The following is a 14,678-nucleotide window of genomic DNA, read 5'->3' on the forward strand; positions in this document are numbered from 1 at the left end:
CTGGGTACAGGTTGAGCGAGGAAACTAAATAAAGGAAAAGTTTTCCTTCAGTTTGGCAGAGCACAAGAAATAAAATACAAACCGTTAATAGCTTCCAGTGGTTTTGGACTCAACCAGTTTTTACTGCAGCTTAAGGTAGGCTTCATGGGATAGCTCTTACAGAGCAGGTGAAGTGGGATGTGTGTGTAATGCTTACAGGCACTGGCTTTAGCGAGGACTTAAAGTTCTGCACGGTAATCATTCTGTGATTAAAATGAGCAACGTTTAGAGTCTAAGTTCCTTCTGCCCTTTTGCTCCTTATTTCATAGTTGAACCAACTGGATAACCAAGCTAAGAGGGAAAGAAAATGAAGGAATGAAGCGTATGGTAGCTGCCTTTTTGTAAGCTATCAATTACTAACGTGCAGTATGTCTAGCAGGGGCAGGCACGTCACCGTTAGAAACTGCAGAGTGAGTTAAATGAAATCTTCTGCAAATGCAGATGTGTGTACGACAAGGTAATGTGAGATTTAGGGTAAGTAAAGCTGTCTCTGTCACAGAAGGAAAGATTGCTCTGAGGATGGGGAAATCTGGATCCATTCTCTTTCTTGCTGGTGCTGCTTGGCGTCAGGATCTTCATGCTGCCAGTCCTTGGTGTGCCAGGAGGCAAAAATGCTTCTGAACCTCCTTACTCCTCCTGCTGCAAAAGCAACAGAGGTACATTTGCTGAGACTTTCTGGTGGTTATCCACATATGTGTCTGGGCCCACTTGGACTGCATGCTGGGAACAGATATCTGGGAGCATCATTCCCTCAGTTTCTGAGAGGAGAAAAGCCTGGAACGGGGTGTGTGGAGGGAGCCCGGCACACACCAGGGGGCTTTTGAACTTGAATGATTTGGGATCATAATTCAGACTGCCTTTGCACAGCTTAGTGACACCCCTGATCAGCAGGACCTAGCACTGTGAGCCTCTACTTGTTTTTTATAGTTGTGTTTTCAACAGCAGGTCTTTAATTGCACCACAGACTGGTTTTGCCTTGGGCCTTTTGGGCAATATGGCTTTTGTTCTTTTCCTCCTGTGGTTCTGGGGTTCCTGTCGGGTTACCACTTCTGTCCTCCACAGCTGGATGCAGTTTGTCCTTTGCGTGCTCATCCGTGGCAGTGCAAAGTCAAATAGGGTTGTGGGGAGTGGTTGAGCTGGACACGGGGTGACATCTGTCCCAAGTGGTTGACTAGAGGGGTGTAGGAGGTAGTTCAGCAGCACATGGGATAACTCTGCTTTCTACAGGAGGAGTGGGCTGGGAACAACGTGGCTCTCCAAGGAGGTGCTGTGAATTTCATGGCAATAGAAATTACTTTCATCAAAGCGTAGAGATACATGGCTGTTCATTTTGGAACTGTAAACATTAAAATCTATTTCTTTATTCCCATAAGCACTTTGTTGTATTTTCTAGCTTTTTAACAGAGCTGCTGATGAGATAAATGAGCTGCAGTATTGTTATCAGATTCTACAGCACACTGGAAGCAGGTGGAGCAGAAACTTTGCTGTTCTCCACCTCCTGCAAATAACCTGCAACAGTCATTTATTTCCCAGGTCCTGCTGCCGTTACATCTTTCTCCATCATTAATTGGTGAATAATCCTGCCGGTGCTTGCTCCTGTGCATTTTCTCTTCCTCCGTGCCCTCCCTTAAAAGGAAAGCATGACATGGATTGAAAAAGGTGGGGCTTTGCAAGCCGAACTATATCAAAACCTTCCTCTTTGAGTAATGATTTCAGTAGGATTGCTGGGGCATATTCTGGAGACTTTGGTAAGTGCTCCACACTGGTACATGATTAGCCTTTGTTTTTATCTGTGCTCAGGAGTAAATACTGTTCATATGCTGAGGCTGAGGTAGCTGTACCTCTGAAGTTGGGCACTGTCCTTTCCTTTTTAGAAGCTGACACTTAAAGCCAGTTGCTAGAACTATGTCGATGTAAATAGTGGTTGGATTTATCTGAAACCTTTCTGGAAGTGGAAGTTGGTTTTGATTTTCAGATGCAGACGAGATTTTTAAAAGCCTATTTATTAAGGTTTCCTTTATTAAAAGGTATTGTTTATGACTTCTATTTTTTCCCCCATTAGACTCTTTCAGGATGGAGATTTCCTTGGAATATGCTCCTCTAAGTGCTATGGAAATCACATACTTAGTCTTACACTTTATAGGATTATTCCTGCTTTTATCTACTGTTTAGTGTTCTCAAAAACTTGTCAGTTTGAAAAGCTTACATTTTAATGCAATGGTCTGTGCTTTAAACAGTGCCTTCCTATATATTTAATGGGTTTGAAATCTGATCGAAAATGAATTGCTTTTGCCTGTTACATAGACTGAAGCTGTCACATCTATTAAAGTGTGTACAACTGCTATTATTCCTAACACTTGTAGTGTTAATGAGTTTCTCTCCTAAATATCTGCTAAGCACTGTGGTATCAAAAACTTGAAATTGAAATTGTTCTATCAAAACTTGAATTGAAATTTAAGTCTAAGATTTTCAGTGTTCCTTTGCACTCCTGCTAACTTTTTTCAATTTGTTTGCAGTCTATTCATTCTTAGCAATTATTTAAAAATGCAGGGAGACAACCTTTGAATTTCTTTAGTATTTTGAAAGAATAACGTAATGCCCTTGTTTCCATTTAATCTTATCTCTATACAGTTATGTCCATGGCCACTTTTCTGGTGTTAACTTACTAAACAAATCAACAGGTAAAGTAAAACTCAGCCAATAAGTGTTGCATAAAATCAGACCAACACATATTTCTTCCTGCACAACTTTTATCTCAAATTATACCTTTTACAAACACTTTTCTACATCAAAAGTCAATGATGTGAAATGATGAGAACTGCTTGCTGGGTTAGCTGGAACTGTCTCCCTGTGCATAAGCGATGTGGTGGAGAACGCTTGCTTTTGTTTTAAGCAATCTAGTGAATTTTAGGGACAACACCCTCCCAGTCATCACCTTCTTGGCTGATACCAGAATTAGTTCGAATGCTTTTTGCAATCTTCTAGTGCTCTGTAGCAAAGCTCTGTAGCCCAGACCTGAGGTTCACCCTAAGAAGGGGCTGGTCCTGCCAGGAGTTTGCAAGGGGGTGCACATTTGCAGTGGCACACACAAACACAAACCCACCGGGTGCAGGGGCTGCGGCCCCCCTCCAGTCTCACTCAGCAGCAGGCATGTGGTTCAGAACAGAGGTATTTCGGAAAGAGTAAATTAGGAAAACAGCACAGGCTCCAGTGGTCAGCCAAGCAAGCCTGGTAACCAGCACTGGTTTGTATGCAACCAGCTCCTTTTATACCCTTTTCTGCCCATCCCTCCCTTGTTCCTTGTAAATGTAATGTAAAGGGAATTGAAGCACTTGCTGTTGGCATAAAAATAAATTTGTTCTGTGCTTTGGGATGTCATGCAAATGAAGTGATCCTCCTTCAAAGGCAGTGAAGTCAGTGCAGGTGTCTGCTCTAGAGGGTGACTGATGTGTGTTCGGCTCCAGGGCTGGCTCGTTAACTTTCAGATGCAATAAACTTTAAATCCACCTACTCTTCAGGCTGCATCGTTGCTAAAGCAGTGGATGGAGACATGAGGGACCTGAGTTCAGGTGCTGCAGTGCTGCGTCTGCTCTTCTGGTGTGCTTCTTTTTACACTGCAGTCCATTTTCTGTGGTTGAAATGTGTCTTATTAATATTCCATTTAATTTGTAAACACACTGAACTAGGAACTGCTCATTGTATTGAAACAATAGCCCAAATCCTCAGCATGCCCATCAGAGACGGGAAGGCAAAGAGAGCTAAGATACTGCAGTGAATTGAGTGGTGCAGGGTGGCACATACACTCCTTCCTCAGAGCATGTTGACTTGGACTTCTTTCTGAAGTGGGGAAAGAAGGGGGAAAGTCTTTTTGTGGAATGAAATAGGAGAGAAGATCTCTGAATGGTAGTTTCACATCTGAGGAGTCAATTTACTTTTAAAATCTCTCTGCTGGATTTAAATAAGTCTTCGTTTGCCTTTCCAGGGCGCTGAGTGTCCTTGTTGATTTTACCTGTTGGAAGCAGTGATCATTGCAGTGAGCCTTTCCACCTCTGCTGCACTCCTTCAGGTTTCCACAGGCACCATGCGACACCGAAGAAACGGCAATTTCGAGAGTTCCAGACTTCTCTGTTCCAGCATGTCTCGCAGCATGGACGTGTCATACAATGACAGTGTGAGTATCAGGTACATCCTTGATAAGCTTGGGTACTGTCTTGGGAGTGGGACAAGGTGGTTATGAAATAGGTCACGTCAGGAGAAGTTTGACTGATTTGTCAGTTTTCCTTTCACGGAGTTTTCCCAGGCAAGTGAACCTTCAGGCAATAATGGTACTTTGCTGACTTGCTGGAAGTCTAAAGGTGTATGTATTCCTTTTGATCTGTATAAATTTTTATTGTTCATTGTTAGTCATTTCTGGTTTAAAATCCTTTTTCACGTTTTGGTTAGAGACAAATCCTCTGCTTCTATAGAGAGGAACTTCCACCTCTTCATTTGATGGCAAAGGCTGACAACAGATAATTACATTAAAATCCCTTTCAAGCCTCAGTCATTTGCTGATCACAGTCTGGCAGTGTTCTTGCTTCTGCTAGGCTTGAAAGTGCTGTAATGATTAGCTCTTATGTCTTTAGCCTGTAAAAACCACAAAAATGAAAAAAGAGAAAAAAAAAAAAAGAAAAAAAGTGGAGGGAACCACTTGCTAATTATGTTCTTTTCCATTTCCTTTCCTTTGGATATTATACTCATGTTTTGGATATTACACTCATTTTGAATGCTTTTCCACTTGAAAGAACTTTCTTTAACTTCTGTTTAACTATGAAGTCTGTCAAACTGGTAAACTAAGCTGTAACTGTATTCTTGTGCTTTTGATCTCAAGGAAAATCTTGGATTGCAAATCTAAGCTGTGCTTCATAAACAAACAAACAAACAAACAAAAACAACCTCAAGCCATTGTCTGTGAGAAACTTTTTTTTTTTTTTTTTTTTTTTTTTTTTGTTTTGTTTTGTTTTGTTTTCCTGGCCTGCAAAGGCAGATTAGGAAAGAATTTGTAGCTCAAAAGTTTGAAAGCTTCCCCTGAACTTCTGGAGTTTAAAGGTTAATGTGACGGTTTCATGTGGTTAAACAAGCTGGAGAAACTTTGTGTTCCACTGAGCTCACATAAAGCATGACTTCAATTCAGGTCTCCTACTGGGGTCTCTGTGTTGAATTGAAATAGCCCCAACCCAAGAGGATATTCATGTCTGCTTTTCAGAAAAAGTGTTGGTTACAGTGATTTAAGAACTATCTGGACCACAGTTAATCACTGTTTGGAAAGTATTTTCAGTTTTAAGTGCTGAAAGTTGTTTGGAAAGTTGCCAATAAATGCACATAGAAATCTCTCTAGCCTATAGCTGACTCTATTGTGTTATTGGATACAAGCAAGAAGTTTTCTTTGGGGTCTTTTTGGATTACAACTGCTGAAATTCAGGTAGGCTGTCTAGCAACGGTATCAAATCTGCTTTGCTGTTTAGGATTTTTTATGAGAGGAAGCCCCACTTTTTACCTCTTTAGTGTATTTTTTTTGGGGGGGGGGGGGGGGGGGGGGGGGGGAATGCCCATTTGTGATTTTTTGTAGTCTTCTGTGTCATGTCAATTTCCCTCAGTGCTTTCTATGTTCCCCCAGCCATCCATGTTGAGAAAGCAGACCTGAAAAGTTGCACCAGTTTCACTTTGTGCTTGAGCTGACTATGCTGTTACTGAGGTCTGTGCTGTTTCATGAGCTATTGGAAGTAATATTTCTTTTTTCACCCCAAGGATTTGGTCAACTTCATTCAAGAAAACTTCAAGAAGAGAGAATGTGTCTTTTTTACAAAGGACACCAAGTCAGAGTAAGTAGAGATTTTTCTCTTGTTTTGCAGACATCAGGGAGGCTGGGAGCTGAGGGTATTTTCTTCCTGCTAGGCCATGTGTCAGAGGCCAGTCAAGGAGCAGACTTGAGTCCCATGCACGACTGGTGCCACAACTCCTCCTGCTGCTTGGTTTGTTTTATTTGTACTATCCTGCTCCCAGACTTTTCATTTGGGACTGCTACTGTAGTTACGCTGTGTTTCACAAGCTCCAGATTTGTTGCAGAACAATACTTCTTGGAAATGTCCTGGTAGAGGAGAAGTTTTGAAGGTGGTGTCAATTGTGAAAAATTCCTGTCTCTTGTTAATAAAAATAGTTACTGAAAGAATTGAGGGCTTACTTTTCTGTACTCAGAACAATAACTGGGGTTTGGTGCCTGTTCACTCTTCTTTCAGGGGCAACTTGTGTAAGTGTGGATACCCTGAAAATCAACACATAGAGGGCACTCAGATTAATAACAATGAAAAATGGAATTATAAAAAGCACACTAAGGAACTTCCCACTGATGCCTTTGGGGACATTCACTTTGAAAACATGGGAAAAAGAGGCAAGGTAAGAGATAATATTAAAGGTATGTGTTAGGCCCCTATTGGGTGCACCACATTAGGAGTCCTTAATCCAATGCCAGCAAAAACTTCTAAAAGCAGAGAGGGTGCAGCTGGAGTATATTTTATTTTCAAGGAAATAGAAAGATTTAGGCTACAAAGGAGACAAGATATCAAGCCATGATAGCTATAATAAAGAATAATTTCTTTTGTTTTAATAGTTTTTATAGGCAGGTGGTGTTGGTGGGGTGAAAAGAGGTTATCTTTTTCCAAGTGTGGCAAAAGAATGAAGGTGATGCTCATTTATTTCTTTATTTTTTTCTTCTCTTCATGTACCTAGTTTTATTGTAATTTGCATGTTAATACAATTCTGAAGGCCTGGAGTTTGGAGGAAATAACTTCAACTAGACCTGTGATGTCTGTCACAGGGACTCTTGTACCCCAAGTGTATCAATGTCCATTTGCAGTAGCATTTTGTGGTCCTCATCTATACTGAAATGTGGTGGGATTGAAGAACAACTCAGCACTTTTTAACCTACCTTTAGTAGTGAACCCAACATGCCGAGTTCCAATGCCTGAACAATCAGGTTGCTAATAAAGATACTTTGTTCCTGACTGCCTGACTTTAACACCAAGGCGAGATTGTTTGCTTGATTGTTTTCCTCCTCCTTTCCACTATGGACTAACCTATGCTTTAGAAAGAAAATGGTGTGAGGATGTACACTAATGTAACTCTTGGGACGTGTAGCATGTTTTACCTTTGAAAGTGCAACAGGATCCATGAGGTAACCATAGGGCTTTAATCTGTAAGGATGTAAGACCTATCTTCTGAGGACTGGTGTTCTTCAGTACACAAGTTGTCATGCCTGCTTGACACAAAATCATTATTGATGCTTTATAATGGCTTCAGAATCGTGTGCAATGTCATTCAGCACCTGCCAACAGAGCTTGCTGGTCACTCATGTGTATTGCCTTCCTCCCTAACGGTTCTGTGTGCACAGTCTGTGGATGTAGAGCTTTTCTTTACATACATTACTATCGTATGCCCTGTACTGGGCACTCTGAAAGGTGCTTTGGGATGTTGGAATGAGGCCTTTTGTGCTGCACGGAGAATAATAGAGTAACTTTGTTTAGAACTCTTTCTGAATTTTTCTGGTAAAAACTCCTGCTCAAAGCACACCCAGTTTGTGTGTCAGGGCTCAGGCCCCTGCCCAGTTGAAGTCTGAGTATTCCCTGGGGTGGAGAACCTACAATGAGGGTAAATTCATAGAAAATATAAGATATCAGTGGAACTTCAGAGGCTTTATTGTTTTTCCTCCTCCTCTCTCTTTTCCTCCTCACCTTGCAGCCCCCTCCCTTCAAATCCAAGGTAATCAAAAACTGTTTTCAGTGAAGGAAAAGATGTTTTATTCTGTGCTGCACTTGAATGCCTTTCTGAATTCAGCTCCTGAGACGTTTCATTGCCTGTGTTTGAGGAGTGGATGAGTGTGAGCGGGAGCAGTTGGAGTGCACTATTTGGGTGTACCAGGCAGATGGCACTGTTGTATCTTGGAGAAAGCAAGTGGCTAACCCGAGGCATTCACCTGACCGAGTACAGCCTCAGCAAGGACTCTAGAGGTGGGAAGTGCCAGATGAATAGTTGGTGGTGCATAGAATACAGCTGAGGTGTGTTTACGATTATACATCCTGATGATATACGAGAGAACAAGATGAACTGCGTGGGCAGGTCAGCTTCAGTACCTGTTGTGTTTTTTTTTTATTATTATTATTGCTTTATATAGATGAAAACAAGTTATTCAGCTGGAAACCTTTATCTGCAGATGAAACAAAGCTGTATTCATAAAGACATAAAGGACTTTGTGTTATCAGTACAGAGCCTTGTACAGGAGAAATTCCTTCTAACTATAGAGCTAACAAGGTTTGCATTGGGGATTGTTTAGCAGCTCTGTGGAGCAGTTGTTTCTGGCAGCTTCCCCTCTCCTGCAGAACACCCAGTTCTCCATGCATTTGATCATCCTTGGAGTAGATGTTGTGAGATGCCATCAGCTCTCGTGTAGCACCTTGAACCTTTTAGGCTTTCTCTGTGATGTGCTGTTCTGAGCCAGATGCAATAACTAGCCCTGGGAACCCTTCCTAGAACAGATGAGTATGTTCTTCAGTTTAAGTTAACTGCCTCTTAAGTTTTAATTTTTTTTTATTTTTTTATTATTTTTTTTTTTAGCAGAGAAAACAATCAAAAAAAGCCCAGAGCTTTTACATAAATGGAGAGATGGTAGGTCTATCTGAGGACAGATTATCTATCTTATGTTCTTTATGGCACCCTCATTGAGTATTCCAGATTTGCTTCAAACTTGATAAAGTTTTCATGATGTGTTTTATATATATATATATATATATATATATATATATATATATATATATGTTATGATAGGAACACCATATATATGGAGTCTAGAATTTCTAGTTTGTCAAATTAAGACTTTCACGGTGTACTCAAAATACAATTCTAATTATTTTTGTTCACTTACAAGAATACTACCATTAATCCATAAAAAAAAGCGCTATACATAGCTTTGTTAAATTTAAAATTGTTATATTGCAAACTTCCTTGGTTCATCCTGTGCATCCCATGGTCAGTGTTCTTGCCTTCACATCTATAAGCAGCTGAGGGCAAGTAGATTCTGAGAATCTACTCTTGGTTCTGTACAAAGACTGTGGACATTTAGTAGTAGTGGCAAAAATCGTATTTTGTGGACTACACAGTTTATCTTCTGCCCTGTTAAAGTTGTATGTGGCAGAAGCTGGTAGTGCAGTTTCAGCACTGCAACTATTTGAGTTGCAAACTCCTGACAGGTTGAAGTTTTGGGACTGAACCCAGAAAAGGTGGAGCTGGAGATTGTAAGGCCTGCAGTCACATTCCTTACTGTGCTGCTGGTCTGAAATTACCATTTAATGTTCCGCTTTAAGACTGTGCCTTATCTCTAGACCTGGTCACTGAGCTGTCAGGAGACAAAAGTACCTTGGAAGTCCTAGCAATGGTGCCTGCTTGTAGTGGGAATATTAAAATACTTTAGAGGAAGAAATGAATACTTAAGCTCCAGTTCTTCATCACTTCATCCTCTGCCAGCTATTGGAATGAGAGTGTAGACTAGAGAATAAAATACAATTCCTGGTCTGTTCCCAGCTAACACTATTTATCTCTTGTTATTTGTTTCTCTTATTTTTTCTCTCCAAAGTACATCCGTTTGTCGTGTGACACAGACTCTGAAACACTCTATGATCTCATGACACAGCACTGGCACCTGAAAACCCCTAACCTTGTCATCTCTGTCACTGGAGGTGCAAAGAACTTTGCACTCAAGCCCCGGATGCGCAAGATATTCAGCAGGCTGATCTACATTGCCCAGTCCAAAGGTAAAGACCTGCAAATGGGTCTTTGTTATTTTATTGGGGTTTTGGAGAGGAAGCATCTCAAAGGGTCGGAAGGGAAGCAGTGCCTTCAGTTTGTTTCTGCTTGGCTGATGCACTTGGGGCAAATGTTGCCGAATAGTTTGTAAGTAACAGGGCTGAGAACGAGCCATCAGGCTGCCTGTGGTAATGTAAGTTGTGTACTCTATCTTTTGTGTTTAACTGAAGAATAAATGTCTCCTTTAAGGTAAGGTCTTGAGAGGGAGTTGGGTTGTGATGTTTTAAAGGGTGGTTGTTATGAGAGTGGGTATTCCACTGCATTCTCCCAGGTTATCCCCCCGTGCTATCCCCAGGGGCCTGGATTTTCACAGGAGGCACACATTACGGGCTGATGAAGTACATCGGGGAAGTGGTCAGAGACAACACCATCAGTCGGAGCTCGGAGGAGAACGTGGTGGCTATCGGCATAGCAGCCTGGGGCATGATTTCCAACCGAGAAAGCCTGATTCGCAGTGGTGATAACGACGTAAGAAACTTGTTCAGTCAGTGGGGAAATGGAGACAAGGCTCTGCTGTAAATTGTACAGATTGTCTCTAACCAAGTGGTGCTTTCAGCAAGAACAATGTCTAGGCTGATGCTATCAGTCATGTAGTGACTGACTTGAGTCAGTCAAGCTCTTCTGCTCGTAAGTTCTGGTAAAGCAGAGCTTGCCAGACTTTTTTCCAGTGCAGTTTTTGTGTAGAAACACATCTGTCTGCTTAGCCTGACTTTGCATGTCCTAAACAATTCAGTCTGGGGCCAGCTTTTCCTCAGCATACGTAGCAGTGAGATGAACTACCAGATGCTCTTCCCAGAGCAGGAGGGAACTCAAGTGTCTAAGGTGGTCACACATCAGGCCTGGTGGGGGGACCAGCAAGGGATCTCAGCTGTATGCATAGCACACCTGTGTGGATGTTCAGCTGCTCTAATTTCACATATGGCAGAGGGTTAGGGAATAACCTCTTCCACAGTTACTCTAGCTGCTGTGAAATCCTTACACGGCAGTAGTCCACAGTGGGGATCCCCATGTACTAAGACACATTGTGCCAGCTGTTGCTGTCAGGGTACTGTCATCCCATCACTCAGATGCACTGGCATAACTCCCCTTATCTTGTGTCTGCCAGCTGTTACAAAGCTTGTCTGAAATCTATCTGGCTAGGTAAGGAAAAACAGTTTTAATTTACTGAGGGCTCTGAGGAGATTTGAGGCTTGGACTAGATGATCTCAAGAGGTCCCTTCCAACCTCAGTATTTCTACAGTTCTCTGAGGTGCTGAAAGTAAGTTTTGAGGTGTTGAAAGTAAGTTTTCCACAGTTTTAATGTTTCTGGTGGCTGAAGAAAGCTTACTTTCCTTTTGCATTGCTTAATAGGATTTCTGAAAGGACTAAACTGTCACAATTTCATTCTATTCCATTACCTGAGGTACAGTTCTGAGAGAATTGTCTCAAATCAGGCTGCTCTTGTAAAGAAAAACTTTCTCCACAAATATTTATATTGTGCTCTTTCATGGGGTTTATCCCACTGTCTTTTGTGTGTGTTGGGGCTGTCAGTGAGCAGTGTCTTGAATCAGGAAATTCAGACTCCTAAATAATGAGGAATTGTTGGTGGCTCAGAGTTTGGCTGTCACTGTCTTGTCCTTGAAGGCTTGTGCATGCATCTCTGTTAAACACTGTATTTGTGATTCCAGGGGTACTACTTGGCCCATTACATAATGGACGATCTCAAGAGAGACCCCCTCTATTGCCTGGATAATAATCACACCCATCTCTTACTGGTTGACAATGGCACCCATGGGCACCCAACGATAGAGGCAAAAGTACGAACTCAGTTAGAAAAATACATTTCAGAGCGGGTTATCCCAGGTAGGTGTGGACGTCAGGTTGCAAACCTCCTCCTTATACCTTGCATGCTTTGGGGCTCATTAACAAAGTTTTTTTCTGAGAACAAAAGAGTAGTAGTAGCGTCCTGTGAATGCTAGGCTGGAAGGGATGTGTTGTCTGCATTATGTGAATGCTCTTTCAGGAACAGCCAGACTTCCTCAGTGCAATCTCCTCTCATCTTCCTTTCTGCATGTGACAATAGTCCTTTGTAGGACACAGCAAATAATGTTTCAGCAATGCAGCCCTTCCTTCTCTTCCTTCTGAGCTATCTGTGGGAGGCTTGGATATATCCTATGGATATATCCTTGGTTCTGCATATATCCCACCTGGCAATGAATTCCAGGTAGCTGAAGCACAGGTACACAGGAGCTGAAATTAGGCTTTTCCAAAAATATTCATTTCTGAAGGTGATTGATTCATCTGTAACCTGCTCATTTGTCTTTTGGTTCCTTTGCCAAGAAGGGAAAAAAAAAAACAAAGGAATTGACAGGAAGTTCTTAATTAAATATTTTGTGTGTGTGTATATACGCACACATACATATATATATATATTTAACTGTGTACCTCAGCTAGAAGCATACGTGCTATTAGTCATGATGAAGCATCCAGGATTATTATGAAACTTGATATATCTCTTAAACACTAGCTGCTAGAGTCATGGGAGTCTTAGCTATCCTTTACAATTGAAACTGTGAAGAGTCAGCAGTTCTGAACCTTCAGCTTTTTATAAGGACCTTGTATATAGGCTCAAAATGGTCAAAGCAGTAGGTAAATAGAATAAAATCAAATGTATGGGGGACATTGGAACTAATAAAAACTCTGATTGCTAGGAGGAAGAAAGTATCTATTGGAGAAGGCTGTCTGATGCCAGCCTAGTCAGACTGCTAGCCAAAATAGAGCTTTCATTTAAAAAAAAAAAAAAAGTAAATTTGTTGATAAATTTAGCAAAACCAACAGTAAACTAGTATCAAAATGAGCAGCTTGGAAACTATCATTATACTGAGAAGAAATGGATTGATCAAATTGCAGTAATGGGTTGAAAGTTTTCCCGTTTTTCTTTTGGCATGTTCCACAGAATCGAATTATGGTGGGAAGATTCCAATTGTATGTTTTGCCCAAGGTGGAGGGAAAGAGACTTTGAAAGTAAGTTTATTTCTTTCATTTTTTTCTTTCACTTTTTGACAATAGGGGCACTGATCTAATCTTTAAGAGAGATTAGATACTACTCCATGAGCAACATGATAAAGTATCCCGTCCAATTATTCACTGAAGAATGCTTACTTGCAAGAATGCTGGCATGCAACTGTTTTTAAGTGTATGAAGTTTGTTTCAGTTGACATTTTCTGTGCAAAGTTTCTACCTTAGGCTGACATTCTGAAAAACTTTTAGGTGGAACAGTTCAGTTCTTTGTTCTTCTATAACAAGTTAATTTGAGCAGCAATCAGAGTCGTCATTGTCGTCAGCCATGTAGCTTTGATCCTCTTTTTATGAGGTTGTCTTATTTTTTGGTTTGGCAAAATTCAGCTATACTTGCTTTGTGGAGATTAGTGTTTTCATCCAATATGCAAGGAAGGTGAGTTTGTGTTGGAGATTCTCCAGTTCAGAGCTTGCTTGAGCTGACTTGATATCTGCTTCTGAGAACTGTGGGCCACACATAGTTTAAATATAGACAGCTGAACAAGGCAGGAAGGCTCTGCTGATTCTGATCCTGTAGAAGGGGAGGGATTAGGCATCATCTTCAAATAGAAGGCAGGTAGGAAGAGGATGAACAGAATGCACCCTTGCAGGAATGAACATGAGTGACCTGAGTGAGGAATATGAGATTGAAAGAGCAAAGGGACCTGGGGCTAGGGTAAGAATAAAAAGATGTGAAATCAGGATGTGTGGAAAGGAAACAAACAGTGAGTGAGGATGAGATGGTTTTGAATAGCATGCAAATAGAAGAGCTGACGTAGCCTGGGTTGAAGAACCTTGAGAAAGATCTGAGAAAAGGCCTGGGTTTTGCAAGAAGGTAGGGTACAATGGAAAGAGTATGTTAGTATTTGTGGCAGTAAAATTGAAGTAGAGGTGATATTTATAATTGCCTAACTTGAAGAGCTGATCTTGATACTACCCGTTCTGACTAGAACTGTAGTTTTAATGTTGAGGCTAATCAAACTAATTTGCTGTCAGGATGAGAAAGAATGTGTTTCTAACAATTCTAAGCACAGTTTCTGTTATCTCTTCTTTACTAACATTAATCAATTAATCTAAATCACTCTGTGAAATTTCAGGTCATTACCCCAGCCTCTGTGTGTTTTCTGGTGTTTTGGTTTCATGCACGTGATTAATTCTAGCTTTGCCCACAAGTAGACTGTAGATGAATACAGATGCACAGTTCAATGGACTAATATGAAGTCCTAAGATGAGGTAAAAGCATCCATTTAGGTTTTAGAGTGAAGCTTTGCTGAAAGTGTTATCTTCTTTTAGTTCCACATTGCCAGCTTTTAAGAGAGGATTTTGTCATCGCTGAAGGAGTTGTTTCTACACAGCATGCAGTATAGCAACATGAGAAGCCTTATGATTACATGCATGGAGAGACAACAAGCCCACTGTTGAGAAATGACACATAACAGACTTACCAGCTATCTAATCAGTATGAATAAAAGCCTTGTTAAATTGAATGCATAATTCCTGAAAAGAGCTTCCTCTGAAAAGTTACTGGATGATAGTTCAATTAAGGGTTATTTATCAAGGTTACAAGTACACTGAGACATCTGTGTCTGCCTTCTTGATCATTTATCTTTGGTAAATGATCTTGATCATTTATTAAGCCTGTATTCACAAGGAATAGACTGATCAGCCCAAGGTGACACGGTAGGTTCCATGGTGTGGGTGTCTGTCCTTGC

The 14,678-nt window shown here is 41.0% G+C and overlaps 1 protein-coding gene across 3 annotated transcripts in view; it reads left to right on the forward strand.

Moving 5' to 3' along the window:
* Positions 1-1,709: 1,709 nt before the first annotated feature.
* TRPM8 (transient receptor potential cation channel subfamily M member 8) overlaps positions 1,710-14,678 on the forward strand; it is a 42,699-nt gene continuing 29,730 nt past the window's right edge. For 2 of the 3 annotated variants that reach the window (XM_032189759.1, XM_032189760.1), the window contains exons 1-8: positions 1,710-1,787; positions 4,106-4,210; positions 5,827-5,900; positions 6,315-6,471; positions 9,701-9,878; positions 10,226-10,398; positions 11,598-11,772; positions 12,866-12,933. In XM_032189759.1, coding sequence (XP_032045650.1) covers positions 1,746-1,787; positions 4,106-4,210; positions 5,827-5,900; positions 6,315-6,471; positions 9,701-9,878; positions 10,226-10,398; positions 11,598-11,772; positions 12,866-12,933 — 972 coding nt within the window. In that variant the 5' untranslated portion in view covers positions 1,710-1,745. Of the gene's footprint in view, positions 1,788-4,021; positions 4,211-5,826; positions 5,901-6,314; positions 6,472-9,700; positions 9,879-10,225; positions 10,399-11,597; positions 11,773-12,865; positions 12,934-14,678 lie in introns of all 3 variants that reach the window. The other variant, XM_032189761.1, reaches the window with a different exon arrangement.

Source organism: Aythya fuligula, chromosome 6, assembly GCF_009819795.1.
Source record: "Aythya fuligula isolate bAytFul2 chromosome 6, bAytFul2.pri, whole genome shotgun sequence".
Classification (NCBI taxonomy): Eukaryota; Metazoa; Chordata; class Aves; order Anseriformes; family Anatidae; genus Aythya; species Aythya fuligula.